This window comes from Oncorhynchus kisutch, linkage group LG15, assembly GCF_002021735.2.
Source record: "Oncorhynchus kisutch isolate 150728-3 linkage group LG15, Okis_V2, whole genome shotgun sequence".
Taxonomy (NCBI): Eukaryota; Metazoa; Chordata; class Actinopteri; order Salmoniformes; family Salmonidae; genus Oncorhynchus; species Oncorhynchus kisutch.
This window is the reverse complement of record NC_034188.2, coordinates 33,318,828-33,333,944: the sequence shown is the minus strand read 5'-3', so window position 1 is coordinate 33,333,944 and position 15,117 is coordinate 33,318,828. Positions and strand designations below refer to the sequence as shown.

Here is a 15,117-nt window from a genome sequence, read left to right as displayed (position 1 = left end):
TGATTATTTTGGGGGGCTGATATTAGAGAACAGGTCCACATATGTGCAGATTCTCATTTAACATTGGGTTAATTGATGAGCACATGAGTAATATGGTCCTGGGGGAATCTACAGGGTTTGCCAACTTTTTTGTTCCAATGTCAGGTGAATTCGGTGTGCTTGGCTGGAACAAGAGCCTGGGTCCTCCAGGACCAGAATTGAAGCCTGCAATCCCTACTTTTATTAGGTTAAGAGATTTTCTCACCATGGCCCCACCACCACACTACTAAGCAGCTGGTGTAAAAGTGGGATAGTGCAGTTCTGTACCCCTTCGATTGTATGGCAATATGCATCCCGCCCTTCCCTCCAACTGCTAGCCATAACCTGAAGCGACGCGAAAAATAAATTAATAATACAAACTGGGGTGCATTTTGTCGCAGATGCCGCGGTCTGTTTTTGTTAAGAATACTAGACTGTTTGTAATAGGGTTTTGGTGTTCCCTGGAATATTGTGATTGGAATGAACACCGAAAAGACGCATTGATATCATCGACTCGAGTGACCTGGATGTGAAATCTAAATAGGCCGTATATTGGTCTTATTTTGACAGCACAGGATAAAAAATAAAAAAACATTGCGAAAGCCAGAGGGTGATGATTGGAGTTGTTAGTTAGCGAACACATCGTCAGAACTTGAGTCCATCGTTTGTTACAACCGGCATTGCGAGACTAATGGTTGACATGGTCAGGCGTGCGATGTCAGCCAGCTAGCTGGAATGGAAAATAAGAACTGTCATGATTTTAGCCAAGTAGTGTCATGATTTTAGCCAGTTAGCTAGCTTACCTGACTAACGGGTAGAAGAGAGCTAGCTAGCCATGTATTTCAAACGGTAATACTCATAGCTTCTTGCTAATTGCGTTAGCTACGTTGCTAGATACCCGTTTTATCCTGTAGAATATCGCTAGCTTGCGTTTTTTTTTTGTGCACGTGTACTTCCACGTTTCTTCCCGCTGTAAATCACAAGTTTTCTGTAACGGGAAACACTGACAGCTGGCCAGCAAGTTGCTAGGTAACATCATTAGCTTGCTAGCAGCTAGCTATAGAAAAACAATGGCTCAAGAGGCGTTTCCTTTACATTTTCTGGTTTGGAACAACCAATACATTGAGCTTGAACGGGAACTACAGCAAAACGAGGTAGGTCAACGGGGCGGGAGGTAGCAACATAAGTTTCAATTCTTTTTCAGCCATTCATGTTTTGATTTTAACAGCTGCCGCACCGCTGAGAGGCGTGCCCGGCTTTCATGACCCACCAGGGCTGTTTTTCCACAGGAGAATGTGGAGCGTTTAGATCCGCGGGGGCGCACCCCGCTAGAGCTGGCAGTGTGTCTGGGCCACCTTGAATCAACCCGTGTGCTGCTCCGACACTGCGCAGACCCGACGCACTGCAACGCGCAGAGTTGGACTAGTGAGTGTATAAACTGGGGAATGACTGGGAAGAATAGTGTTCTCCATAAACAAAGCAGAGTCATTTATATTGCAGTCTGTTTGAAGGATAGCTATCTGGGTTAATATCGTGTGTCTGTGGGGTCGTTCCATTTGAGTTCAATTACGTTTTGACCGCACACCTTTTTGGTTCGAACAAAACTTTCCATACATATATATATTTGCCCATGGTAGAAGTGATCAGAAAGTGACTTTTTGGACATGAATGCCAAAACATTCAGGAGATCAAGGTTCTCAAAGGGCGTTTAGCTGCCCTACTCTCCTTGAAGTCTATGGTACCACAAAGATCGTTGGAGGTCCACACATCAGACAATGTTGACTTGAATTAGAATATCAGTTGTTTTAAATAATAGTCGGTCTTCCATAGGAAACCTATTGAAATATAGATAATAGAACAGACATTCCCATTTAAGATGACATAGGTGGACCAGCAGCCATCTTTGTGTAAGTAATTGGCACTTAAAACGTCGATTCAATTAACATTTGAATGGTGTACCAGCTACATTGCAGTGGTCTGAAGGGATACTGTAAGTCCATTATATGAAATATACTTCTATGAGTTAAAATGGGCTGTTTTAACCGAGGGCGGGCACAACACAAACACCACAGATTATGTAGATAAGATTCTTAATAGCCTCATCGAAAACCAAGCTTCCCTAAATGTAAAGCCTGGTGAAGTCCATGGTAGAAAATTAGCTAAATAGGGGTTGGAGCCCGCTGTAAATCAGTGACACCTCGCAACACGTCAAACCAATCAAATGCCTTGCTTGGATGGAGCTGGTGTAATGAGCTAAAGGAGGACGGACTCATTAATGGCTGGGATGGAATTAATGGAACAGAGCCAAACATGGTTTCCATGTGTTTGATACTGTTCCATTCCAGCCATTACGATGAACCTGTCCTCCTATAGCTCCTCCACTGGGGACAGTGCACGAGAGTGGCTGGGAAATCGCTTATTTTAAAACCTATTCAAAATATGTCGATGTATGCCGATTTTGTGCATAGAGCACACTTCTGGCAAAACAGAATTCATTTTTTCCTCCAGGTTCTCATGTTTTCTGGTTGCAAACTAGCATACGGAACAACTCTGCAAAATGTGTCCTTCCGGGTCTGAAAAAAGGCATGAACACGTAGCACCAACAAGCATGTGGGGGAGGGTTGTTGAAATGTAACATCCAATAAATCAGCGGTCCATTCAAACCATTTTGGCCAATACAAAATTCTCCACAACTCCAAGGGAGGCGTGACAACGAACTGATTTTGAAGGTATGGCTACTTGAATCTAGGGTCTAAGCTGCAACATATATGAAAAAAATCTGAGTTCACCCATTTTAAGGTTACATTTTTATATTTTTTAAATGCTTTAAAATAAATTATAAAATAGTTTGATAACCTTGTTTGTAACCTTTTTTAAATGATTTCAAACTCAACCGTTAATATTTTCCAGTGATGAAGACTTGGATGTCTCATGGTGTTGTGGGGTATGCAAAATGGGTCAACTTTGAACTCTTCTTGCTCCTGAATGTTTTGGCATTTAGGTACAAACAGTTCCTTTCCGACCACTTCTACCATGCCTAAGTGTGCATGGAAAATTTTAAAGTCAAAAGGCGGTGCGGTCAAAAAGTGATTGAAATCAAATGGAATGACCCTATGTCCAGTTTTGCAGGAGGCAGTGAGCACAGGGGACCCCGAGCTTTGTCAGCTGGTGCTGCAGTACAGGGACTTCAAGCGAGCCACAGAGAGACTGGCTGGCATCCCAGAACTGCTCAACAAGCTAAGACAGGTAAGACCGGTAGCGTAGCGGTTAAGCGCGTTGGGGCCAGTAACTGAAAGGTTGCTGGTTTGAATACCCGAGCCGACTAAGGGAAAAATCTGTCGGTGCCCTTATTGCTCCTGTAAGTCACTCTGGATAAAAGTGTCTGCTAAATGACTAACATGTAAATGTAACACACCGAAAGGTTGCCAGATCGAATCCCCAAGCTGACAAGATAAAAATCTGTCCTTCTGACCCTGAACAAGGCAGTTAACCCACTGTTCCTAGGCCGTCATTGTAAATAAGAATTTTCTTAACTGACTTGCCTTGGTAAATAAAGGTTTAAATAACTAAAGAAACTATTTGCAGTCTTCAGTTCATCCACAAAAAACACACAAAGGTAACACACCTGTCAATCAGATACACCATTGCACAGATACCTGAAACACACTCCCGTCTTTCAGGCCCGGGATTTTTACGTGGAGATGAAATGGGAGTTCACCAGTTGGGGTGAGTTTCCGATGTTCTCCCAGTGGTCGGTTTCAGCACCCCACAGAGGATTAGCTCCCAATTCTACTGTCACTGTGATGCACTGAAATGTTTGCAGTGGTATTAATGCCACAAATTCTCTGTCCCCCTCTCCCCATCCATCTCCCCCCTCCTTTCCTCACTCAGTACCCCTGGTCTCCAAGGTGTGTCCCAGTGATGTGTACCGTGTGTGGAAGAGTGGCTCGTGTCTGCGGGTTGACACCACTCTGCTGGGCTTCGAGCACATGACCTGGCTCAAGGGGCGTCGCAGCTACATCTTTAAGGGCGAAGGTATGACACACTGGTGATATGGCTAGTTATTCCACACTGCGTTTCATCTGTTGCATTTCTGTTTTGGAATGCGTAGTAGCCTCATGGTGGTTTGTGTTGTTTCCATAGCTACCGGTTGAATGGTGATGTGTGTTTTGTCTCCATGGGAATGTGTTGTTTCCATAGAGAATGGTGCCATGGTGATGGAGGTGGACCACGACAAGCAGGTAGTGTACACCGAGCCTCTGTCTCTCTCCCCGCGGGATGCCCCATCTCTCCTGGCTGCCATGCTGCCCACCCAGGAGAACACTGCCCAGAGACTCACCTCTCCCATCGTCTCCACACACCTCAACACACGCAACATCGCCTTCGAGAGGTAACACACACACACACACACACACATCGCCTTCAAGAGGTAGCTACTTCACACACACACACACACACACAGCCAACATACTCACCTACCTGGTCTCTCTCCTTATGCTTCTCTCCTGCTCTTTACTGCACAGGAACAAGTCTGGCATTTGGGGCTGGCGCTCTGAGAAGAGTGAGGCAGTCAGCGGCTACGAAGCAAAGGTGAGCCCAGAGACTCTATTGGACTTTAAAAATGCTTCTCATAAAAAATTTGTTTGTTGGCATTTAAAATACTTTTTTCTTTGGTTTGTTTCAGGTATACAGCGCCACTAATGTGGAGTTGGTGACTCGGTCAAGAACAGAGCACCTGTCGGACCAGGACAAGTCCAAGAGCAAAGGTACACAGAACACTTATGTTTAATTTGTTCATAGTATACATACACCCACAGTGGTTCTAACCCTCCTGTCCTCCCAGGCACCAAGACTCCTCTTCAGTCCTTCCTGGGGATAGCTGAGCAGCATACCGCTCATAATGGGGTGAGTTTCTCAAAGACACACCATCACCTGAAGTTGTGGTGGATAGGTGCTTTGATGGACTGACAGATGGACATGCTCATTGGTGTGTCTGTCTCTCCCCATGTCTCTCAGAGTAATGTGTGTCAGTATGCCAGCCCCCATAACCCCACAGCCATCACAGCTGAGGAATACTTTGACCCAGAGTTCCAACTCAACGAACGAGACATCGGACGCCCTGTGGAGCTCACCAGCAAGGTCCAGAGGTACCGCTGTTGCTGTTGCAACAGAGAACTGGGATAACCATAGCAAACGCACAGTCAAGCCCAATATCACCACCATGTTTAATGCAAGTGTCTCTCTCGCGCTCTGTCTCTAGGTTTAAGGCCCATCTGTGGTTGAGTGAGGCTCACCCTCTGTCATTGGCTGAGCAGGTCACGCCCATCATTGACCTAATGGCCATCTCTAACGCCCACTTTGCCAAACTACGTGATTTCATCACCCTGAGCCTGCCCCCCGGCTTCCCTGTCAAAATAGGTGAGGTTTAATACCTAAACTGCCCCCTAGGCCATACCTCCTAGGCTGGGGTCAGGATCTGAAACAGACAGTCCCAGAGAGAGGACATTGAGAGGAGGAGGTGCTATCAGAAGAAAAAGGAAGCGCTTTACAATTTAGGCTGAAACAAAGTGACGAGAGTTTGAAGATTTCCGTTCTCTTCACCCTTGCCACCTCACATCTCTCACTCTACAATTCAATTCAATGGGCTTTATTGGCATGGGAAACATGTGTTAACATTGCCAAAGCAACTGAGGTAGATGATAAACAATAAAAATTAACATTAAACATTCAACATTCCACATTCAGAAGTTTCAAAACAATAAAGACATTACAAATGTCATATTACGTGTGTATATATATATACAGTGTTTTAACGATGTACAAATGGTTAAGGGTCACAAGGGTTAATAAATAAGCATAAATATGGGTTGTATTTACAATGGTGTTTGTTCTTCACTGGTTGCCCTTGTGGTAACAGGTCACAAATCTTGCTGCTGTGATGGCACACTGTGGAATTTCACACAGTAGATATGGGAGTTTATCAAAATTGGGTTTGTTGTCAAATTCTTTGGTTCTGTGTAATCTGAGGGAAATATGTCTCTAATATGGTCATACATTGGACAGGAGGTTAGGAAGTGCAGCTCAGTTTCCACCTTATTTTGTGGGCAGTGTGCACATAGTCTGTCCTCTCTTGAGAGCCATGTCTGCCTACGACGGCCTTTCTCAATAGCAAGGCTATGCTCACTGAGTCTGTACATAGCCAAAGCTTTCCTTAAGTTTGGGTCAGTCACAGTGGTCAGATAATCTGACACTGTGTACTCTCTGTTTAGGGCCAAATAGCATTCTAGTTTGCTCTTTCTTTGTTAATTCTTTCCAATGTTTCAAGTAATTATCTTTTTGTTTTCTCATGATTTTGATTGGGTCTAATTGTGCTGATGTCCTGGGGCTCTGTGGGGTGTGTTTGTGAACAAAGCCCCAGGACCAGCTTGCTTAGGGGACTCTTCTCCAGGTTCATCTCTCTGTAGGTGATGGCTTTGTTATGGAAGGTTTGGGAATCACTTCCTTTTTGGTGGTTGTAGAATTTAATTACTTTTTTCTGGATTTTGATAATTAGTGGGTATCGGCCTAATTCAGCTCTGCATGCATTATTTGGTGTTCTACATTGTACACAGAGGATATTTTTGCAGAATTCTGCGTGCAGAGTCTCAATTTGGTGTTTGTCCCATTTTGTGAATTCTTGGTTGGTGAGCAGACCCCCGACCTCACAACCATAAAGGGCAATGGGCTCTATGACTGATTCAAGTATTTTTAGCCAGATCCTAATTGGTATGTTGAATTTTATGTTCCTCTTGATGGCATAAATGCCCTTCTTGCCTTGTCTCTCAGATTGTTCACAGCTTTGTGGAAGTTACCTGTGGCGCTGATGTTTAGGCCAAGGTATGTATAGTTTTTTGTGTGCTCTAGGGCAATGGTGTCTCGATGGAATTTGTATTTGTGGTCCTGGCGACTGGACCTTTTTTGGATAACCATTATTTTGGTCTTACTGAGATTTACTGTCAGGGCCCAGGTCTGGCAGAATCTGTGCAGAATATCTAGGTGCAACTGTAGGCCCTCCTTGGTTGGTGACAGAAGCACCAGATCATCAGCAAACAGTAGACATTTTACTTCAGATTCTAGTAGGGTGAGGCCGGATGCTGCAGACTTTTCTAGTGCCCGCGCCAATTCGTTGATATATATGTTGAAGAGGGTGGGGCTTAAGATGCATCCCTGTCTCACCCCACGGCCCTGTGGGAAGAAATGTGTGTGTTTTGCCAATTTTAACCGCACACTTGTTTGTGTACATGGATTTTATAATGTCGTATGTTTTACCCCCCAACACCACTTTCCATCAGTTTGTATAGCAGACACTCATGCCAGATTGAGTCAAAGGCTTTTTTGAAATCAACAAAGCATGAGAAGACTTTGCCTTTGTTTTGGTTTGTTTGGTTGTCAATTAGGGTTTGCAGGGTGAATACATGGTCTGTTTTACAGTAATTTGCTAAAAAGCCAATTTGACATTTGCTCAGTACATTCTTTTCATTGAGGAAATGTACGAGTCTGCTGTTAATGATAATGCAGAGGATTTTCCCAAGGTTACTGTTGATGCATATCCCACGGTAGTTATTGGGGTCAAATTTGTCTCCACTTTTGTAGATTGGGGTGATCAAATCAAATTTATTTATATAGCCCTTCGTACATCAGCTGATATCTCAAAGTGCTGTACAGAAACCCAGCCTAAAACCCCAAACAGCAAGCAATGCAGGTGTAGAAGCACGTCCTTGGTTCCAAATATTGGGGAAGATGCCAGAGCTAAGGCTGATATTAAAGAGTTTTAGTATAGCCAATAGGAATTTGTTGTCTGTATATTTGACCATTTCATTAAGGATACCATCAACACCACATGCCTTTTTGGGTTGGAGGGTTTTTATTTTGTCCTGTAGCTCATTCAAGGTAATTGGAGAATCCAGTGGGTTCTGGTAGTCTTTAATAGTTGATTCTAAGATTTGTATTTGATCCTGTATATGATTTTGCTCTTTATTCTTTGTTATAGAGCCAAAAAGATTGGAGAAGTGGTTTACCCATACATCTCTCTTTCTTTCTCTCTCAGAGATCCCTCTGTTCCATGTGTTGAATGCTAGAGTGACCTTCAGTAACCTGTGTGGCTGTGATGAGCCTGTCAGCTCTGTCACTGTACACACACCAGAGGAGGCCCCCGAGGCTGGTAACCACGCACGCACATACACATATATATATATATATATATATATACATACATACATGCATGCATACATACGCTAACTCCGCGTCCATCTGCTCGCAGGGCAGGCCCCCCCTCCCTTTCACTGCGAGGTGGACCCCTCTGTTTTTCAACCACCCCCGGACTACACCACTCTTGGTCCGGGCCGTAGCGAGCCAATGAGAGATGAGGATGATAACTTGCTGCAGTTTGCCATCCAGCAGAGCCTATTGGATGCAGGGACAGAAAGCGACCAGGTGAGAAAGGAAATAAGTGTGTTTTTAGAGCTGGCAAATCCATTGTTTAATATAAGTCATTGATCCATATCTTGGATATTTATCAGCTTCAGATTTTCATGATGATTGCCATGGAAGTTCAGTAAGTACAAGACATGCATAATAATGCCTCTCTCTGTAGGTGACTATATGGGAAGCTCTGACTAACAGTCGTCCTGTTTCTGGGCACATACAGTCACCACTGTATGAGGACGACTCTCAGCTGGAGAGGTGAGAAATCCTACCTCCATTTCCCCTTGTCCATGTTAGATCATGTATTACAAGGCTTGTATTATGTATTACAAGGCCTTTTTAAACTGTCCTCCCGCTACCTCTCTCTGATAGGGTGATCCAGGAGTCCATGTCGATCTCATTGGCTGGTGGTGAGGAAGGAGATCCCGCATCTCCCCTGTCAGTCTCTCCGTCGGACCCCGGAGCCAACTCCCCTCCCTCCTACAGCTCAGTGGCTGAGCCCCGGATGCCGGGAGCGTTTTCCGTGGTGAACAGCTTTGACGAGCAGCTACGCATCGCCATGGAACTCTCGTGCAGGGAGCAGGAAAAAATGGACAGGTGAGAGAGAGAGAGGGGTTTTCTTGCTTTGTTCATCCATTGTTCTCTGACAAGAGGATGAGGAGAGGAACCCATCCTAGAAATGTTGAACATAGTCATGGAGAGGGGCATTAATAGGATGGAAGGAAAAGGATTTTAGGTGATTGACTTCCAGTTTCTATGCCAATTGACTTATGTTTCCTGTTACAGGGTGAGGCAGCAGGAAGCGGAGGAGCTGGAGAGGATCCTTCAGCTTTCGCTCTTAGAGAAGTAGCCACGGCGACGGCAGAGGATTGAGGAACAAACGTGTTAATTTATAGCTTTTTTTTTTTATCCTGCAATGTTAAATTATTTTATTGTTCATTTGTTTATTTGATGATGTCTTACTGGGGCACTGAAATAGTACGGGTACAGTATTCAGGGATGGAGGGAGTTAGACATGGTACTGGCCGCAAGGTGGGTAAAAGCAATAGGGTGGAAACTGCTTTGTGGGCAATTGCCATATTTGCTGTCGCCTGTCCAGTGGGAATGAGAGGGGGAGAGGTTGTCAAACTAGCACTGAGGCTCTGAGAGCAGATACTTTTGGATGGATGAAGAGGTAAACGTTGACATTGCATTTTGCTTTCTTTTTCACAACCCTGCTGTCATTATTTTGAGTGATAAAAATCCTTTAACCTTTGACCTATGATACAAAAAAATGCTTATATTAGATAATTATTGAAAAAAATGATGTTATAGTGTTTGAAACAGAATTATGTTGGTTGACTCTTGCGCGTGACTTGGAAAATACATTTACTCAATGTCCCTGAAGCATTGGTGTGGTAGTCCATTTCTGAATGTGTGTGTAAAGATGAACCATTCACAGACATCTAGGCCAGTGTTAATTTTTATGCAAAATGATATTACATAGAATCTATATAACATTGTGTTATTTTCAACTCGAGAGAAGCATGAGCTGTAAAAAATAAAAATGTAAAAAGCCAGCATGATTCAAACAATGCAAACAAGACGATATTTACATATCAGTAGTTTAAACTTGATTCGTTTCTCTTTTTGTGGGGCTTATTTGAAAAAGTAGTTTGAATCAGATGTCATTCACTGAAGCCCGTTCTTCACGCTTTGGCACACGGAGGATTTTCAGAATGTTGCCTTGCCATTGGGACTTGATGGTACAAAGTCCCCTGCTTGTATAGTGCCTCACCTATTTATGCCAGACATAAAACCATGCTAGATACAGTAGATGACGTAGCTACGTGGGGATTTAGACAAGATTACACTGGAGGGTGTTTTCCTCTGTGACAGTTTGACGGTACTGCTGTTGGGGCGTGTTATTTTTGTATAGGGTGTAAAAACGGTGACCCAGTGTAGATCTGTTCCTTCCTCCTCTGTACTGCTATGCGAAGCTCCTGATGCAGATCTTTAGGTTCGGGGCCTGGAGAGTAGAGCGACGGAGAGTAGAGACACAGAAGAGAAGTTTAAAGTACAAGTCTGGGACTTCACCCACATTGATTGTAAACACACTGATGCTCTGAAGCTTACTGAGACACACCTGATGCGTCATCTGCGTCCTGATATTCATTCCCTGCCTCCGTGGCTTTGGTTGGAATTAGGGGTATGGGATAGGAGGGAGGGATGTCCCAGGCCGGGGACTGTGTGTGGATCATCGGTGCCACTCTTGCCCTCGGGACTGTTTTGGATGGCAAAGTGGGCTTTTCGGGTGGCAGCTCTGATGGGCACAAGTTACACTGTATGATACAGGAGAAATGATATGATCATTACTGGCATAGGTTTAGCCTTAAGTGGTGAACAATGTTCCCTTTAAGCTGTGTGTGTGTCCAGGGGGAGCTGCACAGAAGAAATATCAGTCTCCGCAGAGAAGCATGAGATTGAACTTTACTCAACTTTCTAGATTTCCCCCCTTATTTAATCAACATTGCCCTGTACTATGATCGAATCAATGCAACATATCAAAACAAAATGAACGATGCTAAACTTACTATACAAAACTAACTATGCAAGAGATTTTGTTGTAGGCAGAACGCACCGGAGTTGGATTCTATTGCAATGACAGGCACAACTCAGCTGGTACTCTACACAGACGGGTGCGCTGTAACCAATCAGAGATGCAGTAGGCCTGTATTCAAATAGGCCATTGCCATATATGGATCTGTGCCATTCACTTTGAACTGGACTGTGTTTACAGCTTGAGCGCTTCTGAGTAGATTTGCTTGTTTTGAGATCAAAGTGAGAGCTGCATGTAACCACGTGCACATTTGTTCATATCCCTTGCTAGTTAGTGAGTTCTTAGCCCAGTTATTGATCATTTGTAGTCAGCAATAGGGGAGTGATTGCTTCCTACAAGAACTCAAAATATGTAAATTTCTAGACATCTTTGAAAAGCAAGTCAGGTAAAGAGCTTTTTTGTCTTAAAGAAGCAGTGTTGTATTTTGAGACGGGCTTGAATAAGATAAATATCCAATAGCCTGAGGGTAGCATAATTTGTCTGATTTTCTGTAATAATGCATTGTATTTTGTAAAGTGGTTTGTTTGCATCAAACACAACATTTGCAGTCACCTTGTTTGAAGTAAAAGTGGATTAACAGGTTAATGTTAAACCCTACATATTTTTTTTCAAAAGTCTCATGGAATGTAGGCCTACATTGAACACCACACATTGGCTGCTACTGTAGGCTGAATGATAGAACAGCTATTTCCATGGCAAAATGTTATGGGATCCATTTTCTCCATTGTTTTTGATGGTAGGCCACTCTGGTAGGCCTACAATATGATCAAATAGCCACCGTAGCCTAGTTGACCACTGTCTAAAACTGTAAATTAAAGCGGGTACAGCCTCGGTGTTCACAGTCAACGCACCCTGGAAGTTGCACAGAATTTTCACAATATTCAAGTTTGCGCTCAGCAGACCTGAAATTTGCTCAGTGCTGAAATGTTTTTGAGGGAGCATTGGTGGTGAATCAAGTTATTTGCGGAGTTGTGATGCTCTCTCACCAATGCAGGTGTCGTAGGGCTGCGGAACCAGGTATGGTTGCAGACGGAACTCTGTCTCCATCAGGAAGTGGTCTATCACCGCCGCCAGGGAAGGGACAGTCACCTGATGAAACAGATGCATTAGGAAGTTACCTCATATTGGAGGCAGGCATATGACAAACATGTAATTTCACAAAAACAACTTGACAGCCTGTCAAGGCACTGAGCTTATATGGAGTGTTGTCTTTCATATCAGTGCTATGTTTTGAGCCCATCCTGATAGGATGAGAGTCCGGCTGGAGGAGCAGGACTCACCGGGGAATTGAGTTCTATGACGAAGCCTGTGTCTATGGAAAGCACTTTGTAGCTCTTCATCACCGGGCCACTGAAAGATAGAAAGAGTCCGGTGAGTCTTAAGACCACTCAGAATGTCTCCTCCCTACTCCCTCAACCACAGACACTGTTTTCTTAGAGGGTAAGGCTGCTGTTGTCAATACAGGTTTGTTTAGTGGACGGTGAAATACTTGAGGTCTGTAAGTAACAGGAGTTACAGGGAGTTGGTGTCTGCGGTTAAAGGTCAGGCTTCGGGGGTAAGGTGTTAAAGCTCAAGACCTGGGGTTGTCCTGTCTCAAGGTGATGGCGTAGTTAGTGTTGTCGGTCGAGGGACGGAGGATGATGTTGCCGTACTCTGTGTTCTCTTTCAACATCTTCTCTGCCTTCTGACGAGACACGGGGAAGAAACAGCTGGAGGGAGGAGGAGAAAAGAGGCTGAGAGGAGACGGGGAGAGAACAATACATTGTAATATAAAAAAAGGAACCGAAACACGACAATACTCACAGGGGGATTCCATTGAGGGTGTTGTCATATGTGTTGCCTGGGGAGGAGGAGGGATGGATAGGGTAGGTGGTGGTAAGCAGAGGAGAACAGGCGGCCTGTCTCTTCTGCTCCTCAGACAGAACCTCTTCCAGCCTCAGTATCTGACCTGGGAGCAGCTGCAGCTTACTGGGGATCTCCCTCTGCAGGGCTCATCATCAGTATCATCATCCACAAAAGATGCATAATACTAAGGTTTATATTTTTTCTCTCTGTCTGTAATCACGCACCAGTGAAACAAATTGCAAGCTTGCTTTGCTCTTTAGTTTAATCTGGAAATTCTCTCTTGATACTTACCTCCAAGGAATGTGGGTCAAAATAAGTATTTAACGGTGACTGTGTGTGTGTGTGTGTGTGTTATACTTACAGTGGCCACAGTCATGATGAAACCTCTCCACTCCTCTCCTGTGTTGGGGTTGTCCACCTACATCAGATATCAACAGTTTTTACTCCTGCCCCAGATGCCTGTTATGGCTGCACTATTGCACAACACATTTTATATGACTATTTGCCAGTAAGACATTATGTATAGTAGTGTCAGCAATATGACTGAATGTAACATAAATTACCTTAAGCTGCACTTCCTCATTGGACAGGGTGAGAGTGTAGATGGTCGACCTGTTCTTTTGATAGGGAGCATCCATCACCATCGACTTCAACATCTGAAGGTCCAGTTTCTCTGAGTACTGACAGGGAATTGCATATCCGATTAGTCAAGCCATAGATCGATTCCATTACTTGATTCAAGTACAATAAAACTGAGAGATTAGATGAATGCAGCTATTCTCTTACTGTGTCGTGCATCTGGTCTGTGTACAGAAAGATTGTAGATCCACGGAGCTCTCCATAACATTTCTTGAAGTCCTGGAAATTGTCAAACCAGAATCAAAAGGAAGTCCACTACTCTATACGAGCAGAGACATGCCCAACAGCTTTACTTGATACAGTAAACATACCTAATTCTAAATCTAACTTTGATAAATTCACTATCCTTTTCATTCTCTCCTCTCTCCCTCGTGCTTACAGTCTGTCATTCTCTCTCTACGATTCCTTATTCCCACTCCACCATTCTCTAGCTCCTTACTTTCTCTCCAGTGTATTTCTTCAGCAGGTGTCCTGAATAGTACAGAGGTAGAGCTGTGATGGTGTCCCTCCTCTTGTACACCCCTACAGGAGATTCTGCCATGATCCTACTTATTCCTGGGTTCAAGTCAGGTTGGTTCGTTCTAGTTCAGTTCACTATAACCCAGACCAATTGGGTCCCTGAGATAGCCCTCTGTGACCCAGTCCACCACTGGAACGATTCACTCAGAACTTTTACTCCTGCAGAATCATTTTGTGTGATTCATTGATTTAGCTTATCGTCTCCTCTCTCCCTCAGTCCTCGGTCAGTATAGGGACTGAGGAAGCAGTGTAGTGGCTTACTGAGGGAAATGTACCACCACTAGGTAGGGCGCCCTTTAGCACATTGACCCGGGACTGACACGCGCAAGCGCCTGCACGCGCACACACACACACACATACACACACGCACAGGCACCCGCATAATCACTTTCCTTTTGCTTTATTTTTTAGAAGTGTGCTTGGACTGTTTCCCAAAATGTACTTTGTTTTTCCGGATGTGTCGCCTAACGACCACTGCCCTCAATGAGTATACAAACCAGTTCTTCCCATTAACAATGAAGAATTGTATTTAAACCGTTGGGGGGAAATACACAACTGGATAGATCGAGATCATGTCATTAGATGAGCACATGACTGACTGCGCTCTTCCCAGAAGTCATGTCCACCTTTGGGAGATTGCAGACAAAGAACATCCTGAATCTCTGACACGTCTGGAAATGTATCACCCATCAGACCAACCAAACCAGCTTTGCTCCCCTCTCCAACTCCTCCCAAACTGCGGCCAGATCCATTTTATAAACCAATATTAAAAGTGTTATCGAACTAGATTTAAAAGTGTTATGTTCTATAATCCTGACCTTATTTCCCATATCTCTTTAATATTGCCCAGCACGATGGTCTCTCTCTGCCTGGACTTATCTGGACACTAGTATCTATACAATCTGGTAAGACGAAGGGTGGGGGTGTGTGTCTTTTTGTCAACAACAGCTGGTGCGTGATGTCTAATATTAAAAAAGTCTTGAGGTATTGCTTGCCTGAGGTAGAGTACCTTACGATAAGCTGTAGACCACACT

General features: G+C 44.1%; 2 protein-coding genes across 3 annotated transcripts; one reads left to right on the top strand and one right to left on the bottom strand.

Moving 5' to 3' along the window:
• The first annotated feature begins 46 nt into the window (after positions 1–46).
• Positions 47–9,867, top strand: LOC109905198 (ankyrin repeat domain-containing protein 13D). Its single transcript, XM_020502437.2, has 16 exons — positions 47–1,172; positions 1,308–1,443; positions 3,140–3,264; positions 3,699–3,744; positions 3,910–4,053; positions 4,219–4,408; positions 4,542–4,608; positions 4,703–4,784; positions 4,862–4,923; positions 5,035–5,165; positions 5,279–5,436; positions 8,105–8,218; positions 8,318–8,490; positions 8,651–8,739; positions 8,854–9,078; positions 9,268–9,867. Exons 1-16 carry the CDS (start codon positions 1,089–1,091, stop codon positions 9,329–9,331), a joined length of 1,890 nt encoding a protein of 629 aa, XP_020358026.1. The 5' UTR covers positions 47–1,088; the 3' UTR covers positions 9,332–9,867.
• Positions 9,868–9,930: 63 nt separating this feature from the next.
• Positions 9,931–14,341, bottom strand: LOC109905199 (signal-transducing adaptor protein 1). Of its 2 annotated transcripts, XM_020502438.2 has the most exons (10): positions 14,004–14,340; positions 13,712–13,783; positions 13,489–13,605; positions 13,287–13,343; positions 12,884–13,062; positions 12,658–12,789; positions 12,361–12,430; positions 12,067–12,169; positions 10,607–10,783; positions 9,931–10,489 (listed from the first exon to the last, which is right to left on the bottom strand). In XM_020502438.2, exons 1-10 carry the CDS (start codon positions 14,103–14,105, stop codon positions 10,386–10,388), a joined length of 1,113 nt encoding a protein of 370 aa, XP_020358027.1. In that variant the 5' UTR covers positions 14,106–14,340; the 3' UTR covers positions 9,931–10,385. The 2 variants fall into 2 exon arrangements, with proteins under 2 accessions (XP_020358027.1, XP_020358028.1); XM_020502439.2 differs by lacking the exon at positions 9,931–10,489 and having other exon boundaries at positions 10,690–10,802; positions 14,004–14,341.
• Between the last annotated feature and the right edge of the window lie 776 nt (positions 14,342–15,117).